Genomic DNA, 19,956 nt, shown 5'->3' on the forward strand with positions numbered 1-19,956 from the left:
AGTAGTCGTGTATGGATTTTGTATATCTGAGGGGTCTCTAAATTTAGATGGTGATAAGAACTTAGGCCTGTGGCAAATATGTGTATGTGCCTCAGTTGGGATGTCTTCACTGGGATCTCTTTCCCCCATGGCATTGTGATAAAGTGCCTTTGTTCTGATCTCTGAATGTTTCCCTCAGCATATGTGATCTTTCATTCCCCAAGCCTAAGGCAATGGGGCCAGTGATGCCACTGTTTCATTTGTTCCTGAAAGTGTACTACAGAAGTACTTGAGAAGTGTTAACTCCACCGAACTCTCAGTAGGGTGGTCACCATGGCTAATGGCAGTGCTAGTGACCCTTTCATAGATCTCTTATACCAACAGGTGATCTCAGGTGATGTCATAAGGAATGTCTGCCCTTAGGTAGACCTCCTTCTGCACACAAGAAGGGAAACCCCAGTGTTTACAAAAATGCAGGATATTTTAGAGGGGAAAGCTGGTGGGGGGAGCTCCACAATAGCCTCAGGACTTGGACAACCATTCTCAGGACTCTTGTTGTGTCTTCTCTATGCTCTTGATAGTGGTGTTGACCTGGCAGGATATTTGCTCTTGTGAAAATGGCTGAGTGTTATGGAGCAGACCCATCGTAATGCTGTTGTATGCCATTGTTCTCTCTCGTTCCTTACAGGGCTACCAGATTCCTAAAGGGTGGAATGTCATTTATAGTATTTCTGACACCCATGATGTGGCTGAGCTGTTCATTGACAAAGAGGAGTTCAAACCTGATCGTTTCATGGGTCCTTTCCCTGAGGATGCCTCACGGTTTAGTTTCATTCCCTTTGGAGGAGGCTTGAGAAGCTGTGTGGGCAAAGAGTTTGCCAAACTTCTCCTCAAAATCTTTACTGTCGAGTTGGCACGGAACTGCGATTGGCAGCTTATAAATGGACCACCAACAATGAAGACAGGCCCAACGGTATACCCGGAGGACAATCTACCTACAAAATTCACAAGTTTTAATGGTCGAGTCTAATGAATTCCATCAAAAGCATGTGCAGTGGCCTTTTCTAGTGCCCTAAATTCAATATTGTGTATTTAACATTATGAGCGTGAAATAGTTATTTATGAGTGTGTGTGTGTTTCCTCCCCCATGATATTTTTAAAGCAGTTTCACATATAAAACTTGTTCTTTTTTTGTACAGCAGGCACTATAATTATGGGTCCTTGGGATTCATAATTGGATAATTTTATTTCTATAGAAATAAAGTATCCTACTATTTATGAAGGGTTCTCAAAGCTTGTTTCCTAATTATGTAGAAAATATTTAAGAACCTGTATGCATGTGTATACCAGACACATGCTCAAAAGTCAAATGTTAAGGCAATGAATTTAATGTACAGTATGAACCAAAAGCCATAAGGGTTTGTGTCAAAATAAAACTGGAGCATAGAAAGTCTAATAGTTGTTTGTATTTATGAGGAATATAATTAAGACTAGTGGATATGAATTTAAGCATAATTGACTTTGATTTCACATTGCTAGATCTGGAATTAGGTTTTAAGCCTGATTGTGCTGGTACATTATAACAGCATGACTGGCCAACTTCAGTATTTTACTAGACAAGGGGTAGGCAAACGCCAGATATCTTAGATTACAACTCAGATCACCCTGAACATTGGCTATGCTAGTTGGGGCTGATGGAAAAAGGGCCCCTATCCCTGATCTAGACCTCCCAGCTCAGATCAGAACTGAAGTGACCCCCTTACCAGCAACAGTCCCACGAGACCGCCTGTGTTCAGATGAGTCCATGTCATTGATGTGGGAAGAGATAAGCTACTGATATGTTTTGTCAAAAATCGCCCCCTTTCCCTGGAGGTCCTATATTTGCACTTTTTGGTGTACAGTCTCAACCTTAATGTTAAACAAAATTCTACTATTTTCCTCATTGGGAACTGTCCTTGGTTTTTAAAGCACACAAGAAGAAATAGGCACCAATGAAGTGAAAAGAAGGTCTGTCTGTTCTAGGATGATATTTGTAACCTACCATACAAATGAACAAAGCAGACAACAGCAAAAAAAAAAAAAAAAAAAAAAAAAAAGTACCTTGGAGTTGGCAATGTCTCTCAAAGGCTTGGATCCTGAAGGAAACCACACCCACTCTGAAAAGAAAATTAATCACTGTTTCAAGCAGCTTGTCTTGCATAGCTTGTGCTTACACCCAGGAGCAGATGACATGTGCTCAGAATTTCCCTTCCGGAAAAACATTTATTTAGACACTTGTGGCTAAAGCTGAGCTACAAGGTTTTGGCTAAACATATAAAGTTTAGCCAAAACCTTGTAGCTCAGTAGTTAAACTGCAGTACAGTGGTGCCTCGCTTGACGACGTTAATTCGTTCCAGCAAAATCGCTGTAGAGTGAAAATGTCATAAAGCGAAATAAAAAAGCCCTTTGAAATGCATTGAAAACTGTTTAATGTGTTCCAATGGGCTGAAAACTCACGGTCCAGTGAAGATCCTCCATGGGGCGGTCATTTTCCATGCCTGTGCAGCGAGGAATCCATCCCTAAGCACAGTGGGGGGCCATTTTCTTCAGCCGGTGGTCATTTTGAAACTGGACGATCAGCTGTTTTTGATCGTGTAAAGCGAAAGTCGGTTCCCGAAACAGGGAACCGATCATCGCAAAGCGGAAAAAACCCATTCAAACCATCATTTTGCGATCGCCTGTATAATTGTGTAGCCTGTATAATTAAAACTACACCTTTCAAAAAGTGCTTTAAATGCTATGGAGTGGTATATAAGCAGGAGACTTTGCTTCGCTTTTTATTATTTAATCTATATGACACCTTTCTCTCAGACTTGGGATTTAAAGCAGTTTACAAAACTGTTAAAAGCCACAGAAAATTAAACTGGAATAGAAAATATAATACAATATCACATCAAAAGCTAGTCCTGCCAAAAGTACCCCATTAGTACCACTCTTATTTTACTTGTGGTAGAAGTTACAAATTGAGATTTCAAACTTTCAGAAGGTGGAAGACTTACAGGTAGAACTGGAAAATAGCTGCAATCAAAAAGGCACCAAAAGGGAACACACTTTCCAGTGTTCATTTCTGAGGATGATAATGTAGAAATGTCTCAATTGTAGTCTAGAATGTTTGTGGTGTGCCTAAGAACTATACATAAAAGTTGGGTGCATTTATTTATTAAGATCAATAGGTTTAAGTGCATAAGTATAGTATGTCAACAATTGGTTTGCAGGTCAATTGCAGCCTCATAACACAACTAGCAAGTAGCTCAAGTGACTTGTCAAATAGACAGTTGAAGGTCAGTGGAACACCTCACTGACAGGTCACTTCCAAAATGAGCTCTCCCCAATCCCCGTGCCAAGCAGAAGTAATGTAACTTAGGATCTGTAGAAGGAGAAAATGGTTGCTTTCCAAGACCTATCCCTGATCTTTTTAGAGTGATCACCTGTGCAGTAGTCATTTGCTGTTAGGATGATTTACTTGGTAGGACTGTTGCAAGTGTCAAGGGAAAAGGAGTGTTTTGTTTAAAACAAGGTAGAAAAAGTAACTAATAAATCTGGGAAACACAGAGACCTTTGGTCAATTTCTACAGGGATGGTTCTCCTGTTTGTGCTGATTCTAGTTTGACTTTCCAGTGCAAAGTCATTGACAAATCATTCGGAAGTCGGCTTGTGGTCGAAGAGGCAGTGGCTGTCCAAATTACCATCCAAACTGTTAGATAACAGGCTTTGATCACTTTTTATCTTCACATACATTTGTCCAGCCTTCCCTGAACTAGTGATCCTTGGAGGTATTGGACTACAATTCCCATGATCTCTTGACAGCATGGACCATCTTTCCCTGTTACCCATTATTTCTCTCCTTTCCACCTAGTTTGCTGGTAGAATCAAAACTTTCCTCCTCCAATTGCAAGGCACACTTCTGATATAGTGACATCTTTGTGAGCTTGATGGATAAAATGGCCCAGGAATGACCTACTGAACCTTGGCTAACCTTAATGGCTGACAGTTGGTCACATTTCTGTTCATACTGAGATTGTGGCTTTCACGACTAGGCACCAACATATTAACCAAGGGAATTCAGTGGGGAGAATTTTGTTTTTCTAGATTTTTTGTTTTTACATTCCAAAGTTTCTTAGGAAAAAGAATGTTCATGCTGAGCAGCTGTTTAAAACACACTATAACCCTAGGAAATCCTAACCTAGAATCCATGCATTTCACAATAAATTCTATAAAATGTATGTGTGTGTGTGAGTGCACGCGCGCACATGCCCATGAGCATGTGTATGTGTGTGTGTGGTGGTTGGTCTGTGTGGGGCTTCTTTGTTCTTTTGCAATAAGAACCTTTGAAGAGCCATACTGAGTCAGATCAAAGCCCTACCTGGTTTAGCATTTTGTACAGAGAATGGCCAGTCACAGCCTGAAATGAGTCAGGAGTAAGAGAGCTGAAAGTAGGGTAGGACAATTGGGTTTTGTGAATTTTTTTCACCCTGCAAAAATTTACAGGGTGCAAAAATTCACTGCTGGAAGGGCATGCATCCATCTCTTGGACTCAGCACAGAACCCATGCCTGTCAGGTGCTCATTCCTCCCCATTGCTCCATTCTCTCTTTGTGGGCACTCATCTCCGATGACCCAGGCTCAGACAATAGGGCAGCAACATCCTGAGTGCTTAAGTTGGGAGTTATAGCTCTGCAAGGGTGTGAAACATCTTCCTGCTTATGTACCTCAGCAACCGCACGCAACATCTTGAAGGTAATGCTGTAGCTAGTAGTCATTCATTGCCTTACCACCCAGGATTTATCTCGCCATCTTTAAAACCATAAAAGCTGGTCCCTCAGTAACCCCTTGTCAGGAAAGGAAAGAGTATGGAACCGAGATGGGACTATCGCTGTCAGAATATCCATGCAGCATGGCTACTGGTCGTGCTGGAAGAGCTATTCTCGGACTGGGAATCCAAAAGAAGCAGCTTTTCTCATTCATCTCCGATCTGGAGAAACAAGTCTCACGAAGAAGAGTAGGACGAGCAGCGTATGGTTAGCCTTGAGTAGAGAAAATGAAGGGCAAACACAACAGCTTCAAATACCAGAAAGTCTGTCAAGGAGATGTTCCTTCAGAGCAAAGGAGTAGAAGGGACAGCAAGAAACTCCATAGAAGAAGATTTTGGGTAAACACAAGAGCTTAGTAAGTCACATTAGAGTAGGCCCAGTGAACCAATGGGGATTTGGCAAGTCAATTCACCTGTCAGGTCCATTGATTTAAAATGAGCCTGCTCTAAGAGTGACTTGCTTTAACACTGTAGTCATAGTAGGCTCCATTTGGTGGACTTCCTCTAATGTGACTTACTATACTGTACTAATCATCAGGATTTTGGCATTTCAGAAACTGCTCAGTATTAGCCCCTTGGCAGTGAAACAGACTGCCTTGGGAGGTGGTGGACGCAGTCCATAACTGCAGTCACCCTAGAAAATCAGAAGACATATACTGTACAGTGCTTGGGAAAAGTTGCTTTTCCAGATACTGTAATAGCTCCCACCAAACAGCCACCTCCTTAAATTTGGGATTCTGGAAGCTGAGGTAAAAAAACCAGCTAACATTTCTAAACTCTGGAGTTCCACTAAACCTGTTCTGAGATCTGCAAATCTTCGTTGTTGAAGCTGCTGCTTTTAAATAGTACTGCAGTTCTTAGCTCTAGTATAATAATAATAATAATAATAATAATAATAATAATAATAATAATAATAATAATAATAATAATAATAATAATAATAATAATAATAATGATGATGATGATGATGATGATGATGATGATGATGATGATGATGATTTCATTGTTGGTGGGCCAAAGTTATGATCACATCTAAATTTTATCTGGTCCTTGAGCACACAATAACGTTCCAGATCTTTGCATCTGCTAAATACATCTCCACAAACATTTATAACAGGTTGTATTGCTGTAACTGTGTTTGTCTCTTTCTGTAGGACAAGTCAGAAAATGGATCCTCTGGCACCTTTAACATTAACCAATTCATTTTAGTACAAACTTTTGTGGGTTACAATTCATTTCTTTGGATGCCTGACATAGAGTATGCAAGCCACAGGTTCATATGCATAGAATCATGGTTATGGGGTTGGGGTTAAAGTCTGTGCAATATAAGTTAAAAGAAATCATGATTGTATTACTGACTCTAGTCATAAATGTTCAAAGGGCTGGTTAGCATAAACATGCTGGTAAGAGGCTAACTCTCTAGGTGTCCTCTAGGTATTTCAGTTTGATCACAAGTATGTTTGTTGTGTGTTTGTCTGCCAGACCGAATGAGTGCACTTCACACATCTGATGAAGGAGGCGCCAGCCAAGAAGCCCTAATAAATGTGTTTAAGGTCGTACAGGACTCTTCGATTTTTTTTTTATTATTATTTCAACAGTCTAGCCCAGCTATCTGGCTAAAATGTACTGTATCTGTTCAACACATCATGGAAGTTGATTATACCAGACTAGCTCATTTAGGAATGCTAAAACATTTAAAGTTTATCACAAATAGATTTTGTGCCCTCCATACTTTAAACAGGCATCCTCTACTTGTAAGTGGTTACACTTCAGTGGGTACACTAATTCCTGGCTGTAAAACTCTTTGTGATCAAAGGCAGAGCTTTAAAGGGAGAGACTACATTTTCTAGAGAGCTCCAAAGGATGACCAGGTTGGGAAGACATTATTGCACTGAAGACAAAGGCGGGCAGGGTGAGGTGGGGAGTGTTCTTAAAAGGTGGTCCTTGTTCAAGTTTTAAGATCTCCCTCACATCTGAAATGTAAGAAATACATAGATATCTCATATATAGCTCCTTATATCAGTAAGCAGCAGCTGTCAACGTGATGGATGAAGGGTAAAGAAGGGGAGGCAGGAGGCTTTGGGAAAGCCTCTCATTGGGACCAGCACACTCACACAGTTTGGCATGACAAATGATGACTTTGAAAGTTGTATGAATTATGCAGCCTTCATCTTAATATGGTAATGAACCCAACTTCACCGATAGGTTGGAGATAAAATATTTAACAAATCTGTTCACATACAAAGGCCCAGGAGCGTAATGAGCACTGCTTTAATTACTTCCCATTATTATATTTCAGAGGTGACTGACAACAAAATAAAGATCTTCCTGCAGGGCAACCGAAGCCTCTGGTTTAACATACTTTTGTCACATGCTTTAGAGAAATGCCTAATATTGCTAAGAATCAGTGTAAACAATTTATTAAAAATGCATATGATGCAACACTGCACTGAGTGTTATCGGGGATATTTTTTGACCTCATGGGACTTCCAATGCATTGTGGATTAGCAGTAGAGTTAAGGTTAGACTTGTCTTTTATTTCCTGAACTCACTGAGAACTCCAGTTGCCTCACCTGAACGGTGCCAACCGACTGATCAGCAGAGTATGTTAGTTCCACTTTCTAATATCTTAGCTTGCTGAAAAACAGCAACTCCTTATACATTACAATGGCATGGACCCAAAAAGTACCGTGGCAAAAAGCAAGAGATTTGTTGGAACAAATTTTATCCCAGTTCCTATCTACTTATTTTGAATATAATTGCCCAGGGTAAGAAGCTGAAGTTTGAGGACAAAGCTTTCCACTCTTCAGGCAACAATGCTGTAAAATGCCGGCCTGTCAGTTCGAGTTCTGTGTTGATTGTGTAACAAAATGTGACCCTGGGGGATGAAAATGTCCCTTTTGAGTAGACCTGAACACCCTAGACCCCCCCCCCAAAGATTCAGAAAAAGTGCTCAGGGACAATGTTGCTTTATGAAGAAGGAGGTTAATATGGAGGCAGCACAGGTATTGCTAGGTCTGGGGGATGATCAAGACTGAAAAGTATTAAACTCACCTGCTGTAGCAGACCAAGCTCTGGCTGGTTATACATTCGCTTGAATATTGGGTATCTGTTGGCAGCCATCCAGATGCTCCTGTGCCAGTCAGAAACTGGGCATGTTGTGAACAGGGTTCCCCCAGCTTGTCCTTGGCTCTCAGGAATCAGAGATAGGCTGATTTGGTGATGAGAGGTATGCTCTGAATTTGGAAGCTGCCCTTTCAGATCACAGTATTGGTGGGCCTACCCTTCAGACATTGATCTAGTCCACCAGGACTGACTAATCAGAGTTGGTCCTCCATTCATTAGTATCTACTTAGTTGTTCTCTGATTTTATTGCAGGGTGTACAATCTCAAATTCACAAATACATGCATCTGATGAAAGCAGGGGTTCAGAGCTCAGAGCAATGCTTTATATCATGAAGGTTCTGGGTTCAGTCTCCATTGTTTCAGGGACAGCTGAAAACTCCTGCCTGAAACAATGCCAATCAAAGTCAACTACAGTAATGTGCATTTTGATTTTTTTTAAAATAAGTACAAATCCCATAATTCTCCTGCCTGCAGCACACAGACATTATGTTCACCTTTATTGTGCTTACCTGGAGAGAAGACCTAACTGCCAGACTTCATGCCGTAAACCGGCCTAATTTTCTGCTTGAAACAGAAGCTTCAACAATGGTTGCTTGGAAGCTTCCTTTTCAAATAGGAAGTTAGGCCTACATGAGGCATGATGTCTGCCTGCTGAGTCTTCTCTCCAGGTGAGCATAATGTAGGTGTCTGCAGAGTCTGGGTCCTGCAAATAGGACTCACAGAAAGGAGAATTATGGGGATTCCAAAAAAAAAAAAAAAAACTGCACGTCTTTAGTCAACAACAACATCAAGGGCATGACATGGTATAAAGCAGTTTCTTACATTGCTAAATGAACTGCAGACCATAAAGACCTAGGGCTATATTAAGTTTAGTCTCCTTCAAGGTATCTCCAGACTCTTTCTTCTTTTAAAAGCAAGGCTTAACTTTTTTTAAAAAAAATCAACTGAACTTTAAACCTATGAGAGGAATATGAAATTTTCCTTAATGTGAAAATAAAATTAAGGGGAAAACTTTACCTCCTAACTTGCTGTTTTCCAAGCAACAGCCAAAAGAAAACGGAATGAGAATAGCTAAAATAAAAAGACAGACAGACAGACAAATAAAGAAGATAAAAAATGTTTTGTAAATTGATTATTCCACAACTATCATGCATGTCCAGGCAGAAGTTACTGAGAGATTTCACTCCTGCACTGGATTATACCCCTTGTGAAAGCTGACTTCCTCTCATGCATGTTGAGTTTGGAAATATTTTGACTTCTAATGGGCTGGCACGTTTACAGATGAAACCACTTTAAAGCAATGAGATTGGCGGCTTTTATGCTTAACATCAGAAGAACTTGAGTGAAACCGGCCTCCTCCTGGGGACCTTGAAGAAACAATTCAGCTTCTTGTAAGCCTGAAATATTGAATAGTACAATTGAAGCAGGCCTGGCCAAGAAATTTCTCTGCGTGAAGAGGAGCACCAAGTATCCTCTGCCCCAGGCCTGCTGATTCAAAGCCTGCCAGGCTGTTTGGCATATGGGATAGAAAAACCACACAAGCATCCTTCTCATCCCTGTCAGTAAAAATAAAAGAGCAAACAATGAAATGAACCTTTTTCTATCCTTTCATGATATTCTAGACCTTCTGTGTCAGGCAACTAGTGTATTCTACCTAATAACAAGGCTGGCCCTGACTGGGAGAAATGATAACATTTGCTGATGACTGTGGTGCTGTAAGGCCTTCAGGAATGCCGGCACGAAGCTTTTTCTCAACTCCAGCAGGTAATCAGTGGGTAAACTTTAATCTGCTGATTTATCACAGAGAGTAAAGCTATCAGCTCCTCGGTTTTGGTAGCAGTTTTGTGTCAGTCACTGTAACGTCGCTTCTATTTTCTATCAAGCAAGAGCCTGTTGGAAAAAAAAATAACAAGAAGAAGCATCTGTATTTCCATCCAAAAAGATTAAATGTACATTTGGTTGCAGGGGAAAATCAACTGATTCCCTTCTGTTAATCATGCCAGAACATTGGGGAGTTGGAGACAAAACTCAGTGGCCTACTTCCATGATATTCAGGGAGAGATGGTTGTTGTTGTTTAGTCATTAAGTCGTGTCCGACTCTTTGTGACCCCATGGACCAGAGCACACTAGGCTCTCATGTCTTCCACTGCCTCCCGGAGTTGAGGCAAATTCATGTTGGCAGCTTCAGTGACACTGTCCAACCATCTCGTCCTCTGTCGTCCCCTTCTCCTCTTGCCTTCACACTTTCCCAACATCAGGGTCTTTTCCAGGGAGTCTTCTCTTCTCATGAGATGGCCACGGATGGAGGAAAAAGGAAAATAACAGAGATTATTTGGAGAAGAAATTTAAATTGATCTCCTTAAATTGGCTTTCTACCTCAATGTGGCTGAAAGTTCAATTCGTCGCCAGTGGGAGAAATAAGACTTAACTGCCCTCGCTCACAACCTGTTTGTTATTTAGCTTCCCATAGCATCTGGACGGGAACAGAAAGCTGCTATGCAAAGGTTGGGGAGGGAGCAAAATCTCTTGGCCTGACCCTGCCCATCTGCTCACACTTGTCACTGCTAGAGCATTCACAGGTGTAAAGTGAATGAGTGAAACAAAAAAGCAGTGTAGGCAGGGGGCACAGGGCTCAGCTGCCAGCTCTGGCAACTGTCCGCCAAGGCAAACTCCTTGTAGTAACCTGTTGCTATCAGAAGATGAAGCCAAATTGTGCTTACCTATGCTGCACTGGGTTATTAACACTGGCATAGTTACAGAGCTTGGGAAGTACCACTTTTTGGACTACACCTCAGAGAATCTTGCTGGTCTGGGGGATTTGGGGTGTTGTTGTAATGCAAAGATGTAACTTTTTCTGGCTCTGCTGTGTCTGCCCTGGCTTATTGCCTCCTTCCCTGCTTGTATACAATCTCAAGCTTTTGCTAGAATAGTCTCTTGACATAGCAAAAAGTTGCTGTCTCTCTGTTCTGTACCTTCTGCTGCCTCTGCATGTGCACCTAGCATTGTAGCAAACATACATTATTGATGCTAATGATGCTTTCTTCAAGACTCTGCATGCATTATATATCTCAGCTCCAATATAATGGAGATGTTCATTAGCCTTTTCCATCTTGGGGTGCAGAGCAATTTATGCATCAAGATGATTTTGTTAATGCCATGAAGGGCTATCCTGAACACGATGCAGAGTCAGAGTCAAAGTGCCATTTGCCATACAGAAGGTTTCCTCAAGTGGGGCCACTCCAGAGGGTGAAGTACAGTGGTATCTTGCAAGACAACGACCCCACTAAATGACGATTTCGCATGACTTTTTGCGATCGCTATAGCGATTCGCAAAACAGTCATTCCAATGGGGGATTTTTGCTGGACGTTGATTAGGTCCGTGCTTCACGAACCGTTTGTTTGCAAGATGACGATTTTTACAGCTGATCGTCGGCTTCGCAAAATGGCTGCCCTGTGTTTTCCGGATCCATGCTTCACAGGGCAGCCATTTTTACAGCTGATTGGTGCTCACAAAATGGCTTCCCTATAGGCGATCTTCGCTGGACGATGAGGCATTTTCCCCACTGGAACGCATTAAACCGGGTTTCAATGTATTCCAATAGGGAAACGGATTTCACATGATGACGATTTCGCTAAACAGCGATTTCAAAGGGACGGATTATCGTCATCATGTGGGGCACCACTGTAGAATTCTTATAGCCTTTGCCAATGAATGAAGCATATGGGACATCCAGACATCTTGAGTGCACTAAGCTGGGAAAGAGCACTGCAAGAAGTGTGTTTGTCTCATCAGGTGTTGCAGCTTTTGCTGCACACATAAAACAACTGACAGGCCCTCCAAGAGCTTCAGTAAAGCCTGGGCAGCTTTCAAAATTTGAGGCGGCTTATCCTTGGACCTCTCCATCCACTCTCAGAGCATGTGCCACTTGGTCAATTGCACTTCACTGACAAGACTGGCTTGCCATCTGTGAGTAGCTACTTAGCAACACCCCTCTGGAACTGGCAGCAAGATAGTTCTTTTAAAAAAATACAGAAGGGAATAGCTTAGGGTTGAAATCAGCATTCCTGGTGAGGCATCATGCTGCTGATCTGCCCAAAATTGCTACTGAATAGTGGATTTGAGGCCCCCTTTTAGCATGAAGCCAGACAGACAGCCCTCCTGTCTCCCACTCCATAGAGGTTGCTGTCAGTGAAATATTTACTCATAAGGAAGCTTCACTCAGTGTAGTGTTGCTTAGTTTCAGTTGAGTAGGACTGCGTTGTTCAATGGATAACTTGAAGGCCAGAATCTTATGGCTGACAGCCTCCAGCTGTTACACCTCAATTGGTATAAACCTCACCAGAAAATTGCTGCTGGTACAGAAGTCGGAATAAGCATTTGATGTGGCACTCCAGTCACATGCAACAGAGATTGCAAATGCCAACTTCTTCACTGATATTAATTCACCTCTGAAATTAATGCTGATGGACATAATTCTTTTGTTGGATTCTGGCCTAAAAATGTAATTTTTCACAAATTTCCCAGCGTCGCCTTTATGATCTTCCTCTTAGATTTCTAATGCTTCTATTTTCAATGCATTTGTTGAAAAAACAAAATAAGAGAGAGAAAGAAAAAAAGGAGAAATCCTGAAAGACCTTGGAAAAATAAAGATCAGATCCTAATGATGTCATTGGAATGCTTTGGTCCTCCCTAGGTCATGCCTCTTTTCACCTTTTCTGAACTTGAAAATAGATTTTGACATGAAAACTAATAAGGAGAGACCAACACAAAACACAAGAGTAGCCCAGATCACAAGAAGCAAGAGGTGAGGGTTAAAAGGAGGAGTACACCCTGAGCATCAGCAAAGAAATGGAATTCCAAAGGCAGTTTTCCTAGTCAGCCATTTCACTTAACTAGCATTGTTGTGATTTACAGTATCAGCACCAGAGCTGACACCTTTATGTCCCTCCCTCCTATCCCAGCAGGCCTCACAGACACAGCTCATGATAGATGCTGGTGAACTTTTCCTCTGATCACCTTCTGGAGAACTTTCCCATAATCTATTGTTTTCCATCACAGTGGAATACAAAACAAGTTTTTCCCCTTCCACCCTGGACTTTCGCTTAACTAGCTATTTTGCCCGATCTTTAAAGCAATCCACAGAATTTATTACATCACTGTGAAAGAGGTTTTAAGCTCCTTGTCTCTTTACCCCATTCCTTGAACTTAAAATGGTCCAAAGTAAATCAACGTAATGGCTGATCACGGGACTGCTTTATACCCTGTGTTGTCATGTTATTCAGAACACTTAATTGAAAACATAAAAAGAACAGAGCTTGCTAACATTGTGTGCCTGGCGTGTACTGTATGAAAGTATTCAGAGGCCTGCAACCAGCTTCGTCAGGCGAAAGGAATGAAATGAGGCAATAGAAATATTCCCAATTTTCCCATTTTTTTTTACAGACATAAGATATTAGTTTTGATGGAAGAATGGATATCATTTTGATGACAGTTGGGTACTGTTACTCTGTACTATGTAATTAAATATAGTTATGCAATTCTGTCTACCTAGCTCCTGAAAATGCTTCTTTACCTCCAAAATATTGACATCAGATGTATTTCTCATCAGCATGCAGCCTTCTTGCTGCACCAAGACAAAAAAAAGAGCTGGTAAAATGAGTAGGGTGAGAATAGAATCACTAGTTTTCTTTATTCATCTTAGTTTTGTGCATTTCTAGTCCAATGTTAAATAGTAATGCAATTTGCCATTTGCTTTATACTTGTGCTGGGGAAAGCATTACATGTTAATATTCAGCCTGTTAGACTGCTGTGTTGCATTGAGGCCACTGAAAAAAGGAAAGTTGGTAACCCTAAGCAGATATTTTGGCAGATCTATCTGGATTTCATGTATTTCCCCCCTTTTTAATCTACTAAATCATTTTTCAAATACCATCATTGTGGATATGCGGTGGTATACAAATGCGATTAAAATAATAGATAGTACAACAGAAGCCTCAAAACACACAATCATAATTTTTAAAAAAGTTTTTTTAAAAAAAGCACATAGAAGAACTGAAATCAGCCAACTGAAATGTGCAAAAAGCAAGCAAACCATGAAGGCTTGGAGCTGGTATGTACGAGAATCCTGTATAATTTAGGAAATGATAAACTGTCTCTCCTAAAAAAATCTTCAACTTCGGAGATTCTGAGTACCGCAGTCCCTTAAGTACCTTTTCTCCTGGCACTAATATTTGAAGTGTAAAACTGTTAGAATGGGCTATAAGCAGAACCAAACAGATGTAGATGGCAATGGAAACCAATTGGTAACAAGGAAAGCAGCTTTGGGGCACATCCAGATTGGGGGTTGCTGCAGTAGTCTGGTTTGTGCTTAAAAGGGTCTTATCTTGAGTGTGATCTGTTTTCTCTCTCACTTGAATAATCTTTCCATTCAAACTAATCAATTTTTTTTCTCCCATGAGAAAGGTCCAGAGAAGTCTTTGGGTCACTTGAATTTGTTCCCCTTTTGATTCGTGACCCTCTCCTTCCCTCCACTTTCCCCACCTTTCCCCATACCCATCATTTAGTGGGCTGCAGCAACTTTCCTCTTTTTTTGTAAAATAAATTATGTGACATAGCGCAACAGCAATTCATGTGCCTAGCATGGACTACAATCTACGTAATACCAATGTATCTCATTAGAAGAGTGCTGTATCAATAGGAAAATATTTTAAACAGTTAAAACTGTAGAGTAATTGAAAATAGAAGGTGGGGTTCTCCATCATCCCTTTTAGTGCCACAAGCCACCAAATGCATCACAGACTTTTCACTTTAGATAATACTGCCCACCGTTCTATTTGGGTCTGAACATCTGCACAAGTTACAGAACATCATAATTAGGAATGTTCTGAATGACATTTTTTAAAAAACCTGTAGCCCTAATACTGTGCCAAAAAAGGAGTGGGACAACTCTAAAAAGAGGTAGGATAGAACACTTAAAGTCAAAACGCACCCTCATCCAATCCTTTACTGATGCCAAACACATAAAAAACCTATATGAATGAATGAATAAGATAAGATAAAGATAAACAAGTATGACACAAAAGCATTGTCACAGGGCATTGCCAAAGGTCATGCCTTCTTGCTATACTCAACACATATTCGGAGTTCACATTATTGATTTGATTAAATGACACTCTGACATTTCCCTCAAAGTATGAAGAAAGGCTACAAAATATTTTTTTGGCACATGGCAAGACTGAAGTAGAAATTAAAACATAACTAATTGGTGTTAATATAAGGACTAAACTACATTCTAAAAACTATCTAGTCCAAATTCGATATAAATATACCACATAAACAAAAACATACTAGGTTACACTGTAGAAAAAATATCAGAATATGGATTGAAGTATTTGAAGTTGGTTTGCAGTCATGTGGTTTTTGGGTCAGTGTGTGTGTCCTCTTGGGAGAATTTCGAATCTCCCCCTCCTCCACCAAAAATGTCCCTTTTTTCTGCCTACCCTTTCAATCTCCAGCCAGGGTGTTTTTGCTCAGCTCACTTTCCTGCATCTCTCCCTTTAACTTCCTCCCCTCTTAAACAAGCTGGTTCACAAAAAGTCCACCAGGGAGTTGACAAGTTCGTCAAGTCCCCTCTCCTTTCCCCTTCTCCCCCCCCCCCCGAGGCAGTACACACATGTATGTGTGTGTAAACACACACACACACACACACACACATACACAGAGTGTGTGCTTATTAGTGCAGGGAGAACCACTCAGCCAAAGGGGTTACAGCAGCCAATACTAGACAAGTGACATGAGCTGGCTTTATTTATTTAACATTTTTGAAGTTTTGAAGTGGCATATTGGTACAATGGGTCAAGATTTGAACTACCACTGTACGGGACTCTTGGGCAAACTCTTGACCACACCCAAGAGATTTGATTTTTTTTCACCTTCTACCCTTTACTTTTAAAGAACTGATCTCTATTAACTTTCACAAACTGCTTTCAAAACTACTTGGTGCTTTAACAGTCATTTGCCTTCTGGTATTATGACAGATTTGGGGGGAAGACGAGTCCAAAAACTCCCTTTGGCAAGAGGAGCTAGTCATGCAAATCTTGGGGTCTAGGCCACGATGTGAGAATTCACCCTTTCAGGACTTCAAACAAATAGTACATGTCTCAGGTACACGTAGACCTAATTCAAACCATACAATGTAAGGTTTTCAAATCTGCTTTGGTTAGTTTCACATACGGATATGATCTGGGTAGAGCCTTCTAAAGACCGTCTTATCAGACAATGAAGCATTTATATTTAAATAAATGTAAGTTAATGATTCTCCCATGGCAAATATTTAATCTTATTTTGTAAGGCTGCATGTTTTGGGTTGTACAAATTCATAACTTAAATAATTTATTTATAACTAAATATAAATAATTTATAAATTAAACCAGTCAGTTCTCTTAACCACACATGCACACACAACTGTAAATGAAAACAACAACAATTTCTTCTGGTAATAACAGACTTTAGGCTCCTCGACATGTTTTATTCTCCAAGTGCTTAAAACCTTTTTTTAACTAAAGTCTTTAAACTAGTTTAAAGTTTGTTTAAAAATATGTTTTTTTAATCTCATCTTTTGACCTCCAGGTATCTAAGGGCATTTGCCAATAAAACATTACAAACAATAGCAATAATGTCACTAATAAATAATACACAATGGAAGAGAAATCTTTAAGCAAGGGTCAGTATTGATAGAACCAACTCAAATACCACTAAATGTCTGGGTGGAGGGAAGCGAAATTTTGACCTGGCGCCTAGAGTTGGCGCCTTATAGGGATTGCCCAAGGACCATTGCCTGAAGGAGTCCTTTGTACTAAAACATCTTCACCTTCCAGTTCTAAGAGCCATACATACTTTGTAGATAATTCTTTTTATGCTCGTATCTTTCCTCATCTTCCCTGCGCCAGAGATAACTGGGCAGACACGCCCTCCAGTTGGGCTTTTCCTGGAACAGTATATTGAATTGCAGCCTTCATGCCGCTCCTTGAATAACATCATTAGTTCAATTGTGTTTGTGACAGGAGAACTAAACTGCGGCATAAGTAGAAGAGCAACAGATTGAGGGACTGCATAGCAAAAATTTCAGAGGCAATCCAAAAATCTACCAGGTATGAAAAATGAACGTATGTCAAGCAACTGAACCTGGAGAAATTAATGAATTAAGAAGATATTTGCTCCGGGGGAGAAGGTAAACTCTTTGAGAAGTTTATTTTTTGATGATAGCTCCCAGAATCCCCAGTCCATCTGGTTAGCTGGAAGCTCTTAGGAGTTGTGACTACAAAAAGTAATTGGTTATAGTAAGTCACTCTTCCAAAATCTTTGAACTATGAAATGTAGATCCTACATGGTGCAGCAGAACCCATATATCAGCAAGGATTGTTGATTGTCAGTTTGGCAATGGTGCTCAGAAGAAGAGCCAGAACTGGTTTTGTCTCACCTGGATACTAGGTGGAAAGCTGAGAAGAAAAGGCTTCCATAGAAATGAATGACACTTGGAATGTGCTAGAAGTCTTGATTTTAGATGATGGGAAGGGCAACAGGAGTGAAAGCGCATCTCGCCTTCCTTCAAACACAGGGCTGCTACTAGAGATGCTAATCAAATATGCAACTGTCCCCTTGTTCCTTTCATGGAACGTGGGTGTATGTGTGAGTAAGACAGAAAGAGAGAAGAAAACGGATGGAGGAAGTGCCAGGAGAACATTACAAATGGAAGACTCTCTTGTATGAACCTCCCATAAAATTATGTGAACAAGAGAGGGACCCCACCGGAAACGTTTTTAGATCAGGAAGAATAGCTCCCATGGTGCAGGTGCTCCACGTCATTTTTTCTGCTTCCAAAATGCAGAGGTGACTATTGATCCTGATGTGGACAAAACTGCAGCCTCCACAAACAAGAGGGAGATCAGCAGGCCTGGGAGAATGCAAAGATCTGCAGGAATACAAAAATGCTTAAGGGGGCAAAATCCACCTCCATCTCCCAAAACTCCTTGGATGTACGGACAAAGTACTAACTGTGTGTTTGTTTCCATAAGGACACACTGAATTCGTTTTTGTGGTTGCTGTTGTTCCTCTGTGTATCCTTTGGGTTCTTGTAAGCCTTCTGACACCTCCGTCTTCTGTGCAGCTGGCACTCTATTAGCTACGTACAGAGGTTATTCATAATAACCTTTAAAAAGTTATTAAAGACCCTGGATGTTCAGACAGGTTTTCCCGGAGTAAACAACTGCCAATGTGACAGCATCTCCGAAAATGCACTAATTTATATGCTGCCATATGCTATTAATTACTGTATATTAGTTGTATGTATTGTGTTTTTTCACTTTGTCCTTCACTTTATTTATTATATTTTAATTTGCATTTTAACTCTAATGTTGTATTACTTTGTTATTTTATGGTTTTGTTACTGTTGTAAACCACCCAGAGTGACCCTGGCTGCCAGATGGGCAGTATATAAATCAAATCAAATCAAATCAAATCAAATCAAATCAAATCAATCAATCAATCAATCAATCAATCAATCAATCAATCAATCAATCAATCAATCAATCAATCAATCAATCAATCAATCAATTCATGTGCCCAAACATCAGAAACAAGACAAAATAATAACCTCGCTTCTACAGTGCAGGTATCCTACTTTTCCTAACCAGAGATGCGTAGGGAATGACAGGGAAAAGCTGACTGAGTTGGCTGCATAGAGAGAAATATGCCTACCACCAGTATGTGCTCAAATTCACTATCTTCTTCACAGATCCCTGGACAGAACCCAAGGTTTGTTTGTTTTTTAGTGGGGAATCTTGGGTAAATGGTGCAATTGGTGAGGAAAACAGTGCTCTGTTTTGTCATGTAACACAATTTATTCAAGAGTTAAGAAGTGCTTGGTTTTCTATACAGTACGTAGATAAAACAGAGCTATGGCAGCCTTCTGTACAATAGGGGCTTACAAAGTTTGTCTTTTGAAGCTACAAATCCCAGAATCCCTTGCTAGTAAGATTGTCAGAATTTGAAGTAACTTAGTCCAAAAGACAACATTGCCAAACTCTCTCTCCTCTATACTCCCTGTGAAAGTGGAAGGAAAATATGGCCATCATGAATTGCTGGCCAATAAAAGATACAAAGAGTTTGCTGGAGTCCTTTGAAAGTTGTCCACCACCACCACTACATCTTGCGGCAGTGAATTCCACAGTTTAACTGTGCGTTAGATAAGCTTCTTTTTATCAGTTTTGAACTTTCCACCTTTCAGCTTCAGTGGAATAGCCCTGGGCTCCAGTCTTATATGAGAAGAAGAAAAAGGTCTTTCCACCTTTTCTGGAGGAAAGCAAATATGCTCCATTACATCTTGAACTGAAGGCTTTCAAATGATAGAGATTGGATCACCTTTTAATGACAAAGTGAAACCCACTTTTAATTCCTGTTTTCTAATCCAAACTGCTGATGGTGTGGCTTAAACTTCTGTGAAGGGAGCTGCCTGGGCTACCTCACAGGACTCAGAGTCTTATTCTTCCCATTTCCTGAGTCGATGTCACTGAGGAGCACACAATTCTTTAGGCCAGAGTGTGCCACTAGTTTTCTTAGTGGGCATACAGTGGGGTCTTGACTTGAGAACTTAATCCATATTGGAAGGCGGTTCTCAAGTCAAAAAGTCTGTAGGTCAAGTCTCCATTGACCTACAGTGCATTGAAAACCGATTAATCCCGTAACAGGCCGTTTTTGTTCCATTTTGGTTTTTTTCTGGTCTGTAAGTCAATTCTCAGGCTGCAAGTCAAACCTAAATTTTGCGGCCAGAGAAGTCTGTAACTCAAAAAGTCTGTAAGTCAAGCCGTCTGTAAGTCAAGGGTCCACTGTATTTATTTGTGCCCCTTGATCTAGTTGTCAATTGCTTTGTTACATTTATATCCTGCTGTTGATGTGAAAAAAGATCAGGCTGTGGCTGCCTGCTAGAAGAATTGCAAGCTTTAATT

The 19,956-nt window shown here is 40.5% G+C and overlaps 1 protein-coding gene across 1 annotated transcript in view; it reads left to right on the forward strand.

The window, feature by feature from the left end:
- CYP26A1 (cytochrome P450 family 26 subfamily A member 1) overlaps positions 1 to 19,503 on the forward strand; it is a 28,563-nt gene extending 9,060 nt beyond the window's left edge. Inside the window, exon 7 of the mRNA XM_020782895.3 lies at positions 668 to 19,503. Within this exon, the coding sequence (XP_020638554.3) occupies positions 668 to 1,009 (342 nt within the window). The 3' untranslated portion in view covers positions 1,010 to 19,503. The remainder of the gene's footprint in view (positions 1 to 667) is intronic.
- Positions 19,504 to 19,956: the final 453 nt, after the last annotated feature.

Source organism: Pogona vitticeps, chromosome 3, assembly GCF_051106095.1.
Source record: "Pogona vitticeps strain Pit_001003342236 chromosome 3, PviZW2.1, whole genome shotgun sequence".
Taxonomy (NCBI): Eukaryota; Metazoa; Chordata; class Lepidosauria; order Squamata; family Agamidae; genus Pogona; species Pogona vitticeps.